Here is a 12275-nt window from a genome sequence, read left to right as displayed (position 1 = left end):
AACAGCGCCATCTCCACCGCCGTTGGGGCACTTGCAACTTTAACTTACACCCAACCAACACGACACCAACACGACACCAACACGAGCACCAACATCGCAAGCCATCGTCAGCCACGTCTCGACCTTCATCTCCCTCCCTGTTGGATACCTGCATTGCTTTTGAGATATTCTGGCTGAAACTTCAGCACTTCTTATATTCTTTTTGGCAATTTCCTTGCAATGGAGGACCAGGTGGCTCGGCTGGTTGACAAGGCCTGGGACCGGTTCCTCGAGAGGCCCCCTGACCGCAGGCTGAGTGAGTACCTTAGGTTCATCTTTTGAAAATATGTCTTGAATCTATTCATCTGTTGTGCAAGCAAATGCAAAGACGCCTCTTCCCGACTCTGGCCATCCTCCTCTATTTTACGGTACCCCCGATAGAGCGACATGCATCTCGATCATACACGCTACCCTTGACCCCTAATGGAAGTGCCGTCCACATCAGACCAGTGCTAACCGCTCTCCCAGTAATCGCCATCGCCGGCATCCCTGGCTCAGGCAAGTCCCGCTGCCTGTCCCTGGCCCGGGTTGGTGGGTGACTGACCCCTATCCTTCCCGCGCAGGGAAAACCACCCTCGCCTCGGTACTCACCAAGGCCCTCAACACACGGCACGCGGCGCTGCACGGGCCCGGCGCGCCGCCCGTCACGGCGTTTGTGCCCATGGACGGCTACCACCTGACGCGCGCCCAGCTGTCGGCCATGCCCGACCCGGCCAACGCCCACGCCCGCCGCGGCGCCGAGTTCACCTTCGACGGCGCCGGCTTCCTGCGCCTGGTGCGCGCCCTGCGCGAGCCCCTCGGCCCCGCCACCGCCGATGTCCTCGCCCCGTCCTTCGACCACGCCGTCAAGGACCCCAAGGAGGACGACATTGCCGTGCACCCCACGCACCGCATCGTCGTGCTGGAGGGGCTGTGTGAGTTGTTTTCCTAGTGTCTGCTTTTCTTGTCCATTCTTTACTTCTTGTGTGGGTTAGATACAGCAACTAACGGCACTTGGCAGACGTGTTGCTCGACCAGGAACCGTGGCGCTCGGCTGCAGCGCTGACTGACGAGCGGTGGTTCGTCGAGGTCAACTTTAGTGTCGCGCGACGGCGGCTGGCGCGGCGGCATCTGGCAGCGGGCATCGTGGCCGACCTAGAGGCGGGCGACCAGCGGGCCGTGGGCAGCGACCTAGTCAACGGCGAGCAGATTGTGCGGCTGCGGCTGCCGGTTGACGAGGTAGTCACCAGCCGCGAGGACGGCAGGTGGGTGCACGAGTGAGGCTGCGGTTATGACATGCTCAGTGGACGAAGACGACGGCCCCTTTCTCACGAGACACAAGGCGCAGATGCTGCAAGTAGATAGGTATGTTCATGTTCATGTTCATTTGTCGTTGGTCTGTTCGTTCCCTAAGCTTACAACTCTGTCGATGTCTTTAAGTTGTAAAAGAAAGTATTATGACAACGACGCAGCAATACAGCTAGCAACGCTTACACGAAATGTTTAGGTAGAATAGGCTCGGTTGTATTTGGCATGTTTTTTTATTATCTCGAGATTTAAACTTGGTTGAGATTCCGTACAGACAGCTTGCCCAACATCCGCTTGATCCAGCCCCTGATCGAAGGGCCTCGAATGCCACGACCACCAGATGACAGCGCTGCTCGCAACCACAACAAGTCAAGTAGGTAAGTCATTGGCGGGACGGGGACAGACCGGATCCCGACAGCCTCGGATTTACCATACTGCGTATCGAGCTCGGTAACTGAAACTAAGTGAGGCTGGAGCAGATGGAGGGGACACCTCCCATTCGATAGTGATCTGACATAAATGAAGCAACAGCTGGGAGGGGCGCAGCGTGAGCCGCCCGGCAGCGCGGGGTTTCAGGGGGGCTGTGTAGTGTAAGTAGGGCTGAATGGACCGCCCAGCGTATTCCCAATCCGTCGTCTTGTTAGGGAGGTTACTCCACCAACTCAAGGCAGCAACCTGACCAGGTTTCGCTTTGTAGTCATACTGCTTTCTTGTATAAAAGGACAGGTTGTCTCCATCTTGTCCACTGCACACGGCGGGGGGAGGCTTGTATAAGGAATGCTTCTTTTTCGCAGTCCTCTCTATCTTTCTCGCTATCCTCTCAGCTCTTCCTCGTGGATCCATTATCCAGCCCCTGCTAGTCATCAATAGCCCGGTCGACGACTAACACACCCCCGACAGACAAAAACACAGACAGCCGGACGGACAAGAAACATGTGGAACTTCCTAACCAAGACCAAGAAGCCCGGCGAGGCCAAGGCGGCGCCCCCAAGAAAGCAGCATCGCCAAAAGCCGGTGCAGATCGCGTACGAGTCGGCGCCCGTGGCCCTGTCGGCCGACTTCCTCATCGCAGACCCGCCCGACGCCCGGCCCGTGACGCTCACGGCCGTCGACTGGGCCCAGACGGCCGTGCCCGAGTTCGCCGGCCTATACGCCGTGGTGCTGGAGCACGTGCTCAGCGCGAGCGAGTGCGCGACGCTCCTACGGCTAGCCGAGGACAGTGTGCCGCCAACACTGCGCAACAGCGACAGCGCGTGGAACCCGGCGCTGGTCAACATCGGCGCCGGGTTCGAGGTGCTCGACCCCGGCTACCGCAACAGTGACCGCATCATCTGGGACAACCAAGAGGTCGTCGACCGGCTGTGGGGCCGGTGCCTGCGCGCGCCGGGGCTCGGCGAGCGCTTGGGTGTTGTCGAGAATGACCCGGCCGTCATGGGCCCGTCGCGCCGCGGCCGCTGGGAATTCCGCCGCGTCAACGAGCGCATGCGCTTCCTCAAGTACGCCGGCGGGCAGTTCTTCAAGCGTAGGTCTAGTCTCTCTCTCTCTCTTTCCGTATACATAGGCACGGTATATTAACATGTCATCACTGCTCCCAGCGCACTGCGACAGCCCGTACCGCGAGACGAGCGCCGACGGCAGCAGCACGCTCGAGACCGTGTTCACGGTGCACCTGTACCTGAACGACTCCAAGGCGGAAGCCGAAGCCGGCGACAGGGACGCGACCGAGCTCGTCGGTGGCGCCACGTCGTTCCTGTCGTCAGACGAGAAGCGCCGCGAGGACGTCAACCCAAAGGCCGGCCGCGTGCTCATCTTCCAGCACCGCCGCCTGCTACACTCGGGCGACGACGTCGTCAAAGGTGTAAAGTATACTATGCGCACCGATATCATGTACGAGCGCGTTCCGGACAGGGAGGATGAGGCGGCGGTGCCGGCGCCGGCGGGTGTCTAGGGGGGCTGGGAAAATGTTTAACTTTTGGTCTTTGTTTTGGGAGGGGTGGGAAAGGGGGGTCTAGAATATCACGTCACACACCACAGGGCCAATGGAAGGACGGCAAAAGCCACACAGCATTCGTTTCGTGTACACGATACGCTCTGCTTTCATCAGCTATTGTACAGTATCGTCAATCATCGTGCTTCCATATCGCATCGATCGCCTTGATCATCTTGCAGTCTATCTTGTGGCTGTCGTTCCACGCCTTGGCCTGACATTCCTGCGTGTGGCAAAGAATCAGCATAAACACACGTCCAAGATGTGCGTCATTGGTCTTGTCTCTGGCCGCTGGGGAGTGCCGAATATAGGGAACCGGTGTGTATTGAGGAAGTGCTTGAAGGGAAGTCGAGAGCGAGAGATGGAGATCCGCGAAAAGGGGGTTGAAAAGAGGTGGGTGGGGAGAAAGGGGACACAAGAACGAAAAAAACCAAGACAAAACAACTCACCTTCCCACAATACTGCAGCTCCCCGCAGGCCGTACACTTCTTCATCTCGCCATCCTCGCGCCAGCAGCCGTCGCACCCGACGGCGCCAGCCGCACGCCGCTCGCGCAACCACTTGCCCAACTCGATGACGCGCGGCAGGGGTCCGGGGACGGCACGCACAGATCCCGCATCCTCCGGCGCGAGGGCCACGAAGCCGCGCTTGGACTCGTCCTTGGGCGGGGTGCGGTGGGCGCGCGGCACGACGGCCGTGGAGCCCTTGCGCAGGCCGCGCGCGCGGAAGTCGACGGCGCCCGGCCCGAGCCCGTCGAACATGAGCGCGAACGGCGACCCGGCGCGGTCGAAGAGTACCAGTGTCGGCTGCGTGATGGTCATGTCGTCTTTGATCTGGCCCAACAGGAACCAGTCCTCCTCTTTGTTGTTGTTTTCGGCTTGTTGTTCCTGAGAAGCGGTGGTGACGATCTCGGGGAGGCCCGCAAACGTCGGGAACGCTGCCGTGTCGGCAAAGTCGGGGACTACCATGGCTAACTTTCTCTGTCGGGTATTCAGTATTTGTTGATGCTGATGTTGGTCTATCGCCTGGGCAATTCGTCGCTCACTGACTTGCTCACCCACTCACACAAACACTCGCTCCCTTTCTTTGTCTCAACGACTTGCCCCAGCAACACAACCTCTTGATAGAAGTAAGCAAAGCCCGCCAAAATACAACGATAATAAAAAATCAATATGCTGCCGACTACAATACGAAAGCAACGTCAGGTGCAAGATGCAAGAAGTAAACTGTGAGAAGTGAATGTGAATGTGAATGTGAATGTGAACGTTGAAAAGCGGAGACGAAACAAATCTTCCTCCCTCACTATAACCGTGCGAGAGGCCCCTGAAGTGACGCCTAGACCACCTCCTCTCCATCCATCCTTGGCAGCGGCCCGCAGCGGGCGATTGCGGCGTGTACATCATGCACCCACGCACGAACGCATCCTCCAAATCCCAATACCAATGGGCCCGGAACTTTTTTGGTTTGTTTTGTTTACTCATTCCTTCCAGACTCTACGTAGTAGAGAAATATTGCACATGGCAGCAACGTGAACAGAGGACGTTGAAACAGCAAAAAGCAAGACAAGTTACGTCAAACCAACATTCTTCAGACAGCTGGCTACTGCATTATGTCGCCACGCACTGAACCAAGTGCCTCGCAACGGAACTTCCCATCACCATCACCATCTCCCACAACAACCAAGAGCTACAAAGGCAGTCCCCACATTGTATCGTACAGTGTGTTAACTTGCCTTCAAAACAAAGAACACGACACAACACAACACAACACAGCACTGCACTACCTACACACCGTCAACAACAAACCACCGCTAGAACTCCTCTCGACGAGTGAGATCAGAATAGAAGTTGAAAATAAAATAGGTAAATAAATGTACCTAGTAGAAACACACATACACACATACGCACGCACCAAACTATTTCACGTCTAAAGCAACGATACCGATAAAGTAAACAGGGCAACCTCTTGAAAAGGGGCTGGACCGTACCATACAAGAAGAAAGGAACGAAATGAATGCCTCATATACACAAGTGGGGGGAAGGGTTCATGTACACGAACAGAGCTAAAGGGCAATCCAACGCCAGCAGGTGAGGGAATGGAGGGAAGAAGAAGAAGCATGGCAGCCGCCGCCTTTCGTTTCCTGATTTCGAAAATAGACAGACAGACCGAACCCTTTCGCGCCCCCAAACTCCAAGTTTCTCCAAACGCAAAAAAAAAAGGACAAAGGAGACAGAAGAAAAGATAACAGGGCGATTAGATAGCAAACTAAAAAAAAGCCGTGGATGTGTGTGCCCATCAAGCGCCTGTTTCCGCCGCCGCCGCCGCACGCCCAAACGCAATGTCTATCCGCCCCGACGAACCGCCTTGGGCCCTCGGTACCCAAAGCACCCCCCCCAGAGAATCCTCATTGACGCCTTTAAAGATCTATGCTCATCCATCCAAACGTGCCGGCCGCGCCCGCGAGAATAAGAATCGTGAGTATGCTGGCGCCCGCTTTGTCGCCCGTCGTCACTGGAGCGTGGACCACACCGAACTGGTCGCCCTGGCCTCCCGCGTTATAGTCGCCCTTGCTGGTACCTCCTGTCCCGTTTGTCACGGGCGACTTGGCCTGGCCGATCAGCAGCGACGACACGGCCGCCAACACGTTCATCTGCTGGCCTGCTCCGCGGCTGCCGTCGTACGTCCTGGTGTTCCACTTGAATCCGCACGTCCGCTGGTTCGCCTCTCCGATGCAGGTGGCGATGGCTGCTTCGGTCGACTTCTGGAGCACCGGGAGGATCTTGGGTGACAGGACCGGCACAATCTGCGTCACTGTCGCCAGCCAGCGGTGCATGTAGCCCTTGAAGCTCAGCATGTCCGTCGTGCACGACATGTGCTCCTCACACGCAACTTCGTAGGCAACATTGCCCGGGAAGAAGATCTTGAGCGTCGCATCCAAAAGATCTTCAGTTCGCTGCAACCATCGCGTCTCGTTTGTCTGTGACACCACTGGTCAGTTGGGTTGCCTAGAGTCTTCGTCAACAAGTCAAACCTACAAAGTTATACATGTACGCAGCGCCTAGGAGGAACACGCCGTTGTTGTACGAGAACTGGGCCCTGTTGATGTCTGTGCAGTTATGTTCGACGTGGCCACCGTCATAAATGTTGTACTTGTCGTCCATAAGCTTGACATTGACCATCCAGTCCCACGTCTTCTCGGCCCAGTCGGAATACGTAGTGTTGCCCGTGTACCGAGCAAGCCGCGCCCCGATGTTGAAGAAGCAGCCGTTCGCGATGCCTGGTTCGTGTTAGTCGCTCGCTTCTGCACGCCGCAGGGTCAATAGTTCCCCTCACTGTTCTTGTAGTTGTACCCGTTGTTGACCCAAGGAATCTGCCACCGCAGCCCGCCGTTGCACGTGTCGTCGTGTCGGTCCGGCGCCGCCTGTGTGTTGAAGACGGCCTGAGCAAGCGCGAGCCACTGCGGCTTATCCTCGGGGGGGTCGGGGAACCCGTTCTCGGCCGCCAGCATGGCCGACATGCCCCAAAAGCCTTGATCATCGTTACCCAGCGACGCCGTCACGTTGGGCGGCATGTAGTTCTCGAATGGCCCGACCTGCCAGAGCATCGCATCCGTTATGAGTTTGTTGTAGCTGTCGTCGCCCGTGAAGTGCCAGTAGTCGATCAGCGTCCCCCACATTGCTCCGCCCTCCCACCAGTAGTAATCGCCGGCCGGAGGAGGGCCGGGCAGAATGCCCGGTGTCTGGCCCGACTCGTTTCCGTGGTAGTATTGCATCAGATCCCAAGCGATCGTGGCGGCCGTTTCCTTGATATCGTCTAACATAGCCGAGTTCGCGTGTCAGCAAATCGCCCTTTTCCATACCAAGCTCGTTCGCCGAGCCTATCGATAATACGCACCTGTCGTCGCGATGCTGTAAGCAGCGTTCGCTACGCCGCCCGCGGCTAATACGGCCACGGCGGCCCGGAGTGCTGACGAGACCATAATGATTGAAAGTAGCGAGCGACTGTGGTGGGAAGTAATAGAAAAAAATAAAAAACGACCGAAAAAGATCCAAAAGCCTTCTCCGCAAAATGGCAGTTAAATCGTGACCATCGACGTGGGGATGTGGTGTCGGTTGTTTGTCGCAAGGCCGTAGTTGAACGATATCGCGGTTTTCGGCAGATGACGAAGGAAAGGGGGAACTTGATTCTTTGGACGATGGCGGGTGCCCTGATTTCTCCAGTCTTGTTGACGGATCGACCAGGAGGGGGGTGGGGTGTGACTAGGGAATCGCAGGTTTCTTAATGTACCTGTACAATGAAATTAAAGGCGGCTGTTGAGTGGCGCAGGCCAATACAGGCGGGAGGCCTAACGCATGGATGGCAAGTATTAGGTACTAGTCCTGGTTCAGGGAGGCAGCTTGGTTGCATGGTGGCTTGCACGACCTGGGGGCTGCTGGCAGCAGTGGCTCACGCCGCGACATGAGGTGACGAGCTACGCCAATTTGGGCCACTTCGGCCAGTGAGCAGCGCGCTGCCGGACCCCTCGCCGCCGCCGCAGTCTGGCGCCTGTCCGGCCTGTTTTCCAGCCAAGCCGTTCCGTCTCCGTATTTGGGGCGTCGTTCTCTTCCAATTGGATCTGGGTGGCGATAACGTTTGTGGCGCAGAATCCAAGCGTCTGGGCATTCGTGGCAGTCATTTAACATTCAGACTTTATTTTATGTATAGCTAGTGCCCCGTCCACGAGAAGGCACATGTTTGTTGTATCTCCACATCGTGGTTCCACGATTCCACAGAAGGCGCAGAAAGTGGGGGACTTCAGGGGGACAGCCTCCACCCTCTTAACTGCCAGGGCATCTTGGCGGGAGCGAGACGAAACAGCACATTTTATCATAACTTCAATGAAGAATGCAACACATACGGTATGCTTACTCCGTATCCGTTGTGGTATTGACAAAAGAGTTCAGGTTCTTTACATTCAATGCATGCTGCGGGTGAGATGATCCTTCCCGTCCTCCATGTCGCCTCGTCAGGGGGGCGCTCAGGGCACTGCTCCCATCCCCTTTAAATGTCGGCCAATTGCAGTTTGCGTCTTTTTGCCGCCGATATTACGGCTTCTTGCTGTATTCTACATAGTACATAGTAGTTGCAACCAAGTCGGATATCCCCTCGCATTCCCGGCAAATTTTATTCTTCTTACTTAGTATACATACTAGGGGACGGAGAACATGGCAATGGCGTTGGCCGTGGCATGCCCGCACGTTGTACTCCGTAGTGGGTTCATCGCGGCCTGTCTTCCACTCCTCCGCAACTAGACTGTCCCCACCCATGCAGCCTTTCGGTCATTGTTCGATTTAACTTCAGCCTTGCACAAACGTCAAGCCATCGTCACATAACAATAGAAGTCAAAGACAAGACTTGATAAACAAGCTGCGAGCTGTATCTCTGGCCTCGTCTCTGGCATGAGTTCGTAAACCTGTACTGATGCCGGCCGGGCGGTTCGGGAAACAAAACGATCTGCGCCTGTTTGCTTGTTTCTGATACGATGATTGCTATTGCCCCCCCCTTCTAGAAATACAGTCGATTCCTGCCTTCTTTAGCAAATAAGATCGGATGCTTTGCGGGCCATTCCTTCCCCATTGTGACACCGCATACCTAGGTCAGGCGGGCACAACAATGACGATTGTTGTTCTCGGACTCAGCTTTTCGTTTTTGTACAACAATTTCGTACAACAAAATACATGTAGTAGTGGCAGAGAAGAATGCGAGCCCAATTGACTGCGCACTGATAGACAACTTGAATACTATCTGCACCTGAGGCCAGTACTAGCTCGTTGACGAGGAATTCTCTTCTTTTAATTCATAAGGAAGCCCTGGTTGATCGCGTAGGATGACTTCGTGGGTGGGTGTTCGCTCGACGGTGACGTCGACGCAGCTCGACGCCGTCGCCCGCGCTATCCGGACCACGCCAATCATCGACAACCATGCGCACCCGCTGCTGAAGCCGGAATCGCTGGGCAAGCACCCGCTGCTGTCCATCACGACAGAGGCGTCGGGCGATGCCATTGATGCGACGACGGCCTCGCTGCCCCATATCCGTGGCGTGCGGCAGCTGGCGACGGTCCTCAAGTGCGGCTTCAACTGGACGTCGGTCGTGGCCGCTGTCGAGGAGAAGCGCGTCGACTCGTATGAAGACTGGACCGCCGAGTGCCTCGACGGCATCGAGACCATCCTCATAGACGACGGCCTCGATAATGGCGACGACGCCCAGACATGCTCGTGGCACGATGACTACACGCGCAGCAAGTGCAAGCGCATTGTGCGCGTCGAGAAGGTCGCTGCCGAGATCATCAAGAAGCTGGGCAGGGCCTGTGATTCTTCGAGCCAACCCGACGTTGTCGACGATGCATTTGATGAGTTTCTCCAGCGGTTCGACGCTCACGTCCTCGCCGCCATCGAGGACCCCGACGTCGTGGGCTTCAAGTCGATCATCTGCTACCGCACCGGTCTTGATATCAAAGCTGTCGACGAGGATGCCGCGCGCGAGGCCTTTGGCGAGATCATCTCCAACTTTACTCTCCTCGGCTTTGATCGTCTAGAGCAGGAGAGCCTCAACGACCTCGTGGTCCATCGCACCGCCAGCCTGATCCGTGACTGTGCCTCGCGGCAGAAGAAGCCCTTCCAGTTCCACACTGGCCTTGGGGACAACGACCTCACCATGTCCAAGGCATCCCCCTCCCACCTGCAGGATTTCATCCGCGCCTTCCCGACGGTTCCCATCGTTCTCCTCCACGCCAGCTATCCCTTCACCCGCGAGGCTGGGTACTTGGCGTCCGTGTATGAAAACGTGTACGCCGACATTGGCGAGGTGTTCCCGGCCCTCAGCCAAGAAGGCCAGGAGCAGGTTCTACGGCAAATCTTGGAGCTCTGCCCGTGGACCAAAATCTTGTGGAGCAGTGATGGCCATTGGTTTCCTGAGACATATCTGCTCGCCATCCTGCAGATGCGTGAGGTGTTCGAGACGGTAGGGACATTGCCTAGATGCCCTTGGTTCTCTCTAGCAAGTAATACTGATACCATTGTGTTAGGTTCTGTCTGACTATGTTAGAAGAGGCCACGTCGGTTGGAAGGCAGCGATCGAGCTCGTGCGAGACGCTCTGTTCATGAATTCGAACAGGCTGTACCACTTGGGCCTCCAGTTCTCCGAGCTGCAGGAGGAATCTGAAGCGGACTTAGGACCGTTCCCAAGCGACGTTGAGCTTCTACAGGTCTTTCTGAAGAACCAGTCTGCGCCAGATTTCGTCAGGATCTGCTGGAACGACTTCACGGCGAGCCCCAGGATGCGCATGGTGCCGTTCAGAAAGTTCATGTCGTTGCTCAACGAGGGCAAGTCTACCGACATTGGCATCACCAAGGCCGTTTTCGGCTTGCTTCAGAACGACAAGCTGCTGCCGAGCGTTCCAGCGACGGGCGAGTACCGCTTGCACCCTGACTTCTCGTCCTTGATGAAGGGCCCAACCGAGGGACATATCAGCATGTACGCGGAATTCCGCGAGCATAGCGGCGCAAGGGTGCCTCTTTGCCCTCGATCGCTGCTCCAGCGGGCCGTGGAGCTTGGGCTTACGCATGGATTGACCTTTCTCCTAGGCTTTGAAATTGAATTCATGCTTCTCGACCGCGTCGACGATAGTACAGCAACCCGATATGCGACTCTCGCAACCGACGGCCACGCCTGGTCAGTTGCGCGGTACTTTGCAGACCCCAAGGTGTCGCAGCTGCTGCGCGACATGGTTTCGGAGCTTGATGACATGGGTATTTATGTCGAGCAGCTTCACGCTGAGAGCGCCACGGGCCAGTTCGAACTGATCCTCCCTCCGCTGCCGCCCATAGCAGCAGTCGACACGCTACTACATACGCGAGACGTCATGTTCGCTCTGGCTACGGCAGCTGGCTTCAAGATTACGCTGCACCCAAAGCCACTCACGAACGCCTGTGGTACCGCTTCGCATGCGCACATGTCTATCTCGTCGGTGACCGGTGCCGACCCTAAAGTCTACGAACCGTTTTACGCAGGTGTGCTTAAGCACCTCCGCGGCATCACGGCATTCACGTACAGCAATCCCGCCAGCTTCGAGAGGCTTTCCGATAGTTCGTGGGCCGGCGGCCGCTGGGTAACGTGGGGCACGCAGAACCGCGAGACGGCGCTGCGCAAGATTGAGGGCTCTCATTGGGAGTTCAAATGCATGGATGGCCTGGCAAACCCCTATTTTGCCATGGCGGCCGTACTGTTTGCGGGAATCCACGGTGTTGCCGCTAAGGAGCGTCTCGTGTGGGGAGACTGCGAGATTGATCCGGCGAGGCTGACCGCCAACGACCGCAAGGAGCTCAACGTCTCGCAGATGTTGCCCGCCAGCGTTGACGAGGCGCTCGCCGCCCTCAAGGCCGACGACGACTTGGTCAAATACCTCGGCCCGGAGCTAGTGGAGCGCTACACGGCGGTCAAGGAGTTTGAGTGCGCTTTCCTCCGCGACATGGGCGACGAGGAACGCAGGCAGTGGATCATGGAGCGGTACTAAAATGTAGGCAGACGCAGTAAATGAGACAGCATGGTTGTTAACGACATGAGGTCGAATATCCATGCCCTATCTTTCTCAGTCAGTCTCTACTTGTTAAGGAAGTCCCATTTAAAGAGGGTGTATTTATCATACTCTAACATCTTACTATACGGGGGAGATTCAACATCGATGGCCAAGCCCGACACACCCAGCGTAGAGCTAGCATCAAACCAAGTAGATGCACAGAGCTCACTTGATAACTCCGTCCACATCTTGAAGCAAAAGGAGATCAAATTTTGGTCCCGACTCTAGTTCCTGACAGACATGATATGATGGATGGTATAACAAAAAGAACATAACAGTCAAAGAGAAATGAAAATGAAAAAAGAAAAGCGTTTGCCCTATGTACCCAACTGCCGTACCCGTTTTCC

At 56.3% G+C, this 12275-nt stretch overlaps 5 protein-coding genes across 5 annotated transcripts; 3 read left to right on the top strand and 2 right to left on the bottom strand.

The window, feature by feature from the left end:
* Positions 1-219: 219 nt before the first annotated feature.
* Positions 220-1299, top strand: B0T26DRAFT_737857 (P-loop containing nucleoside triphosphate hydrolase protein; the record flags this gene model as incomplete). The annotated part of the gene is made up of 4 exons (XM_060443519.1): positions 220-295; positions 508-537; positions 603-953; positions 1040-1299. The coding sequence occupies 4 exons, from the start codon at positions 220-222 to the stop codon at positions 1297-1299; spliced, it is 717 nt and encodes a 238-aa protein (XP_060299888.1).
* A 1026-nt stretch (positions 1300-2325) lies between these two features.
* On the top strand, positions 2326-3253 carry B0T26DRAFT_616521 (uncharacterized protein; the record flags this gene model as incomplete). Its single annotated transcript, XM_060435995.1, has 2 exons — positions 2326-2848; positions 2922-3253. Coding segments are annotated over 2 exons (855 nt in total), but the record flags the coding sequence as incomplete, so codon positions are not given.
* A 193-nt stretch (positions 3254-3446) lies between these two features.
* B0T26DRAFT_637160 (uncharacterized protein) lies at positions 3447-4281 on the bottom strand (the record flags this gene model as incomplete). The annotated part of the gene is made up of 2 exons (XM_060436903.1): positions 3447-3536; positions 3763-4281. The coding sequence occupies 2 exons, from the start codon at positions 4279-4281 to the stop codon at positions 3447-3449; spliced, it is 609 nt and encodes a 202-aa protein (XP_060299886.1).
* Positions 4282-5729: 1448 nt separating this feature from the next.
* B0T26DRAFT_671750 (glycoside hydrolase) lies at positions 5730-7292 on the bottom strand (the record flags this gene model as incomplete). Its single annotated transcript, XM_060439368.1, has 4 exons — positions 5730-6290; positions 6349-6590; positions 6647-7126; positions 7208-7292. The coding sequence occupies 4 exons, from the start codon at positions 7290-7292 to the stop codon at positions 5730-5732; spliced, it is 1368 nt and encodes a 455-aa protein (XP_060299885.1).
* Positions 7293-9179: 1887 nt separating this feature from the next.
* On the top strand, positions 9180-11865 carry B0T26DRAFT_737854 (uncharacterized protein; the record flags this gene model as incomplete). Its single annotated transcript, XM_060443518.1, has 2 exons — positions 9180-10313; positions 10378-11865. 2 exons carry the CDS (start codon positions 9180-9182, stop codon positions 11863-11865), a joined length of 2622 nt encoding a protein of 873 aa, XP_060299884.1.
* Positions 11866-12275: the final 410 nt, after the last annotated feature.

This window comes from Lasiosphaeria miniovina (genome assembly GCF_030549165.1).
Source record: "Lasiosphaeria miniovina strain SMH2392-1A chromosome Unknown B0T26scaffold_2, whole genome shotgun sequence".
NCBI classification, from domain to species: Eukaryota; Fungi; Ascomycota; class Sordariomycetes; order Sordariales; family Lasiosphaeriaceae; genus Lasiosphaeria; species Lasiosphaeria miniovina.
This window is presented reverse-complemented; position numbering and strand designations above follow the sequence as displayed.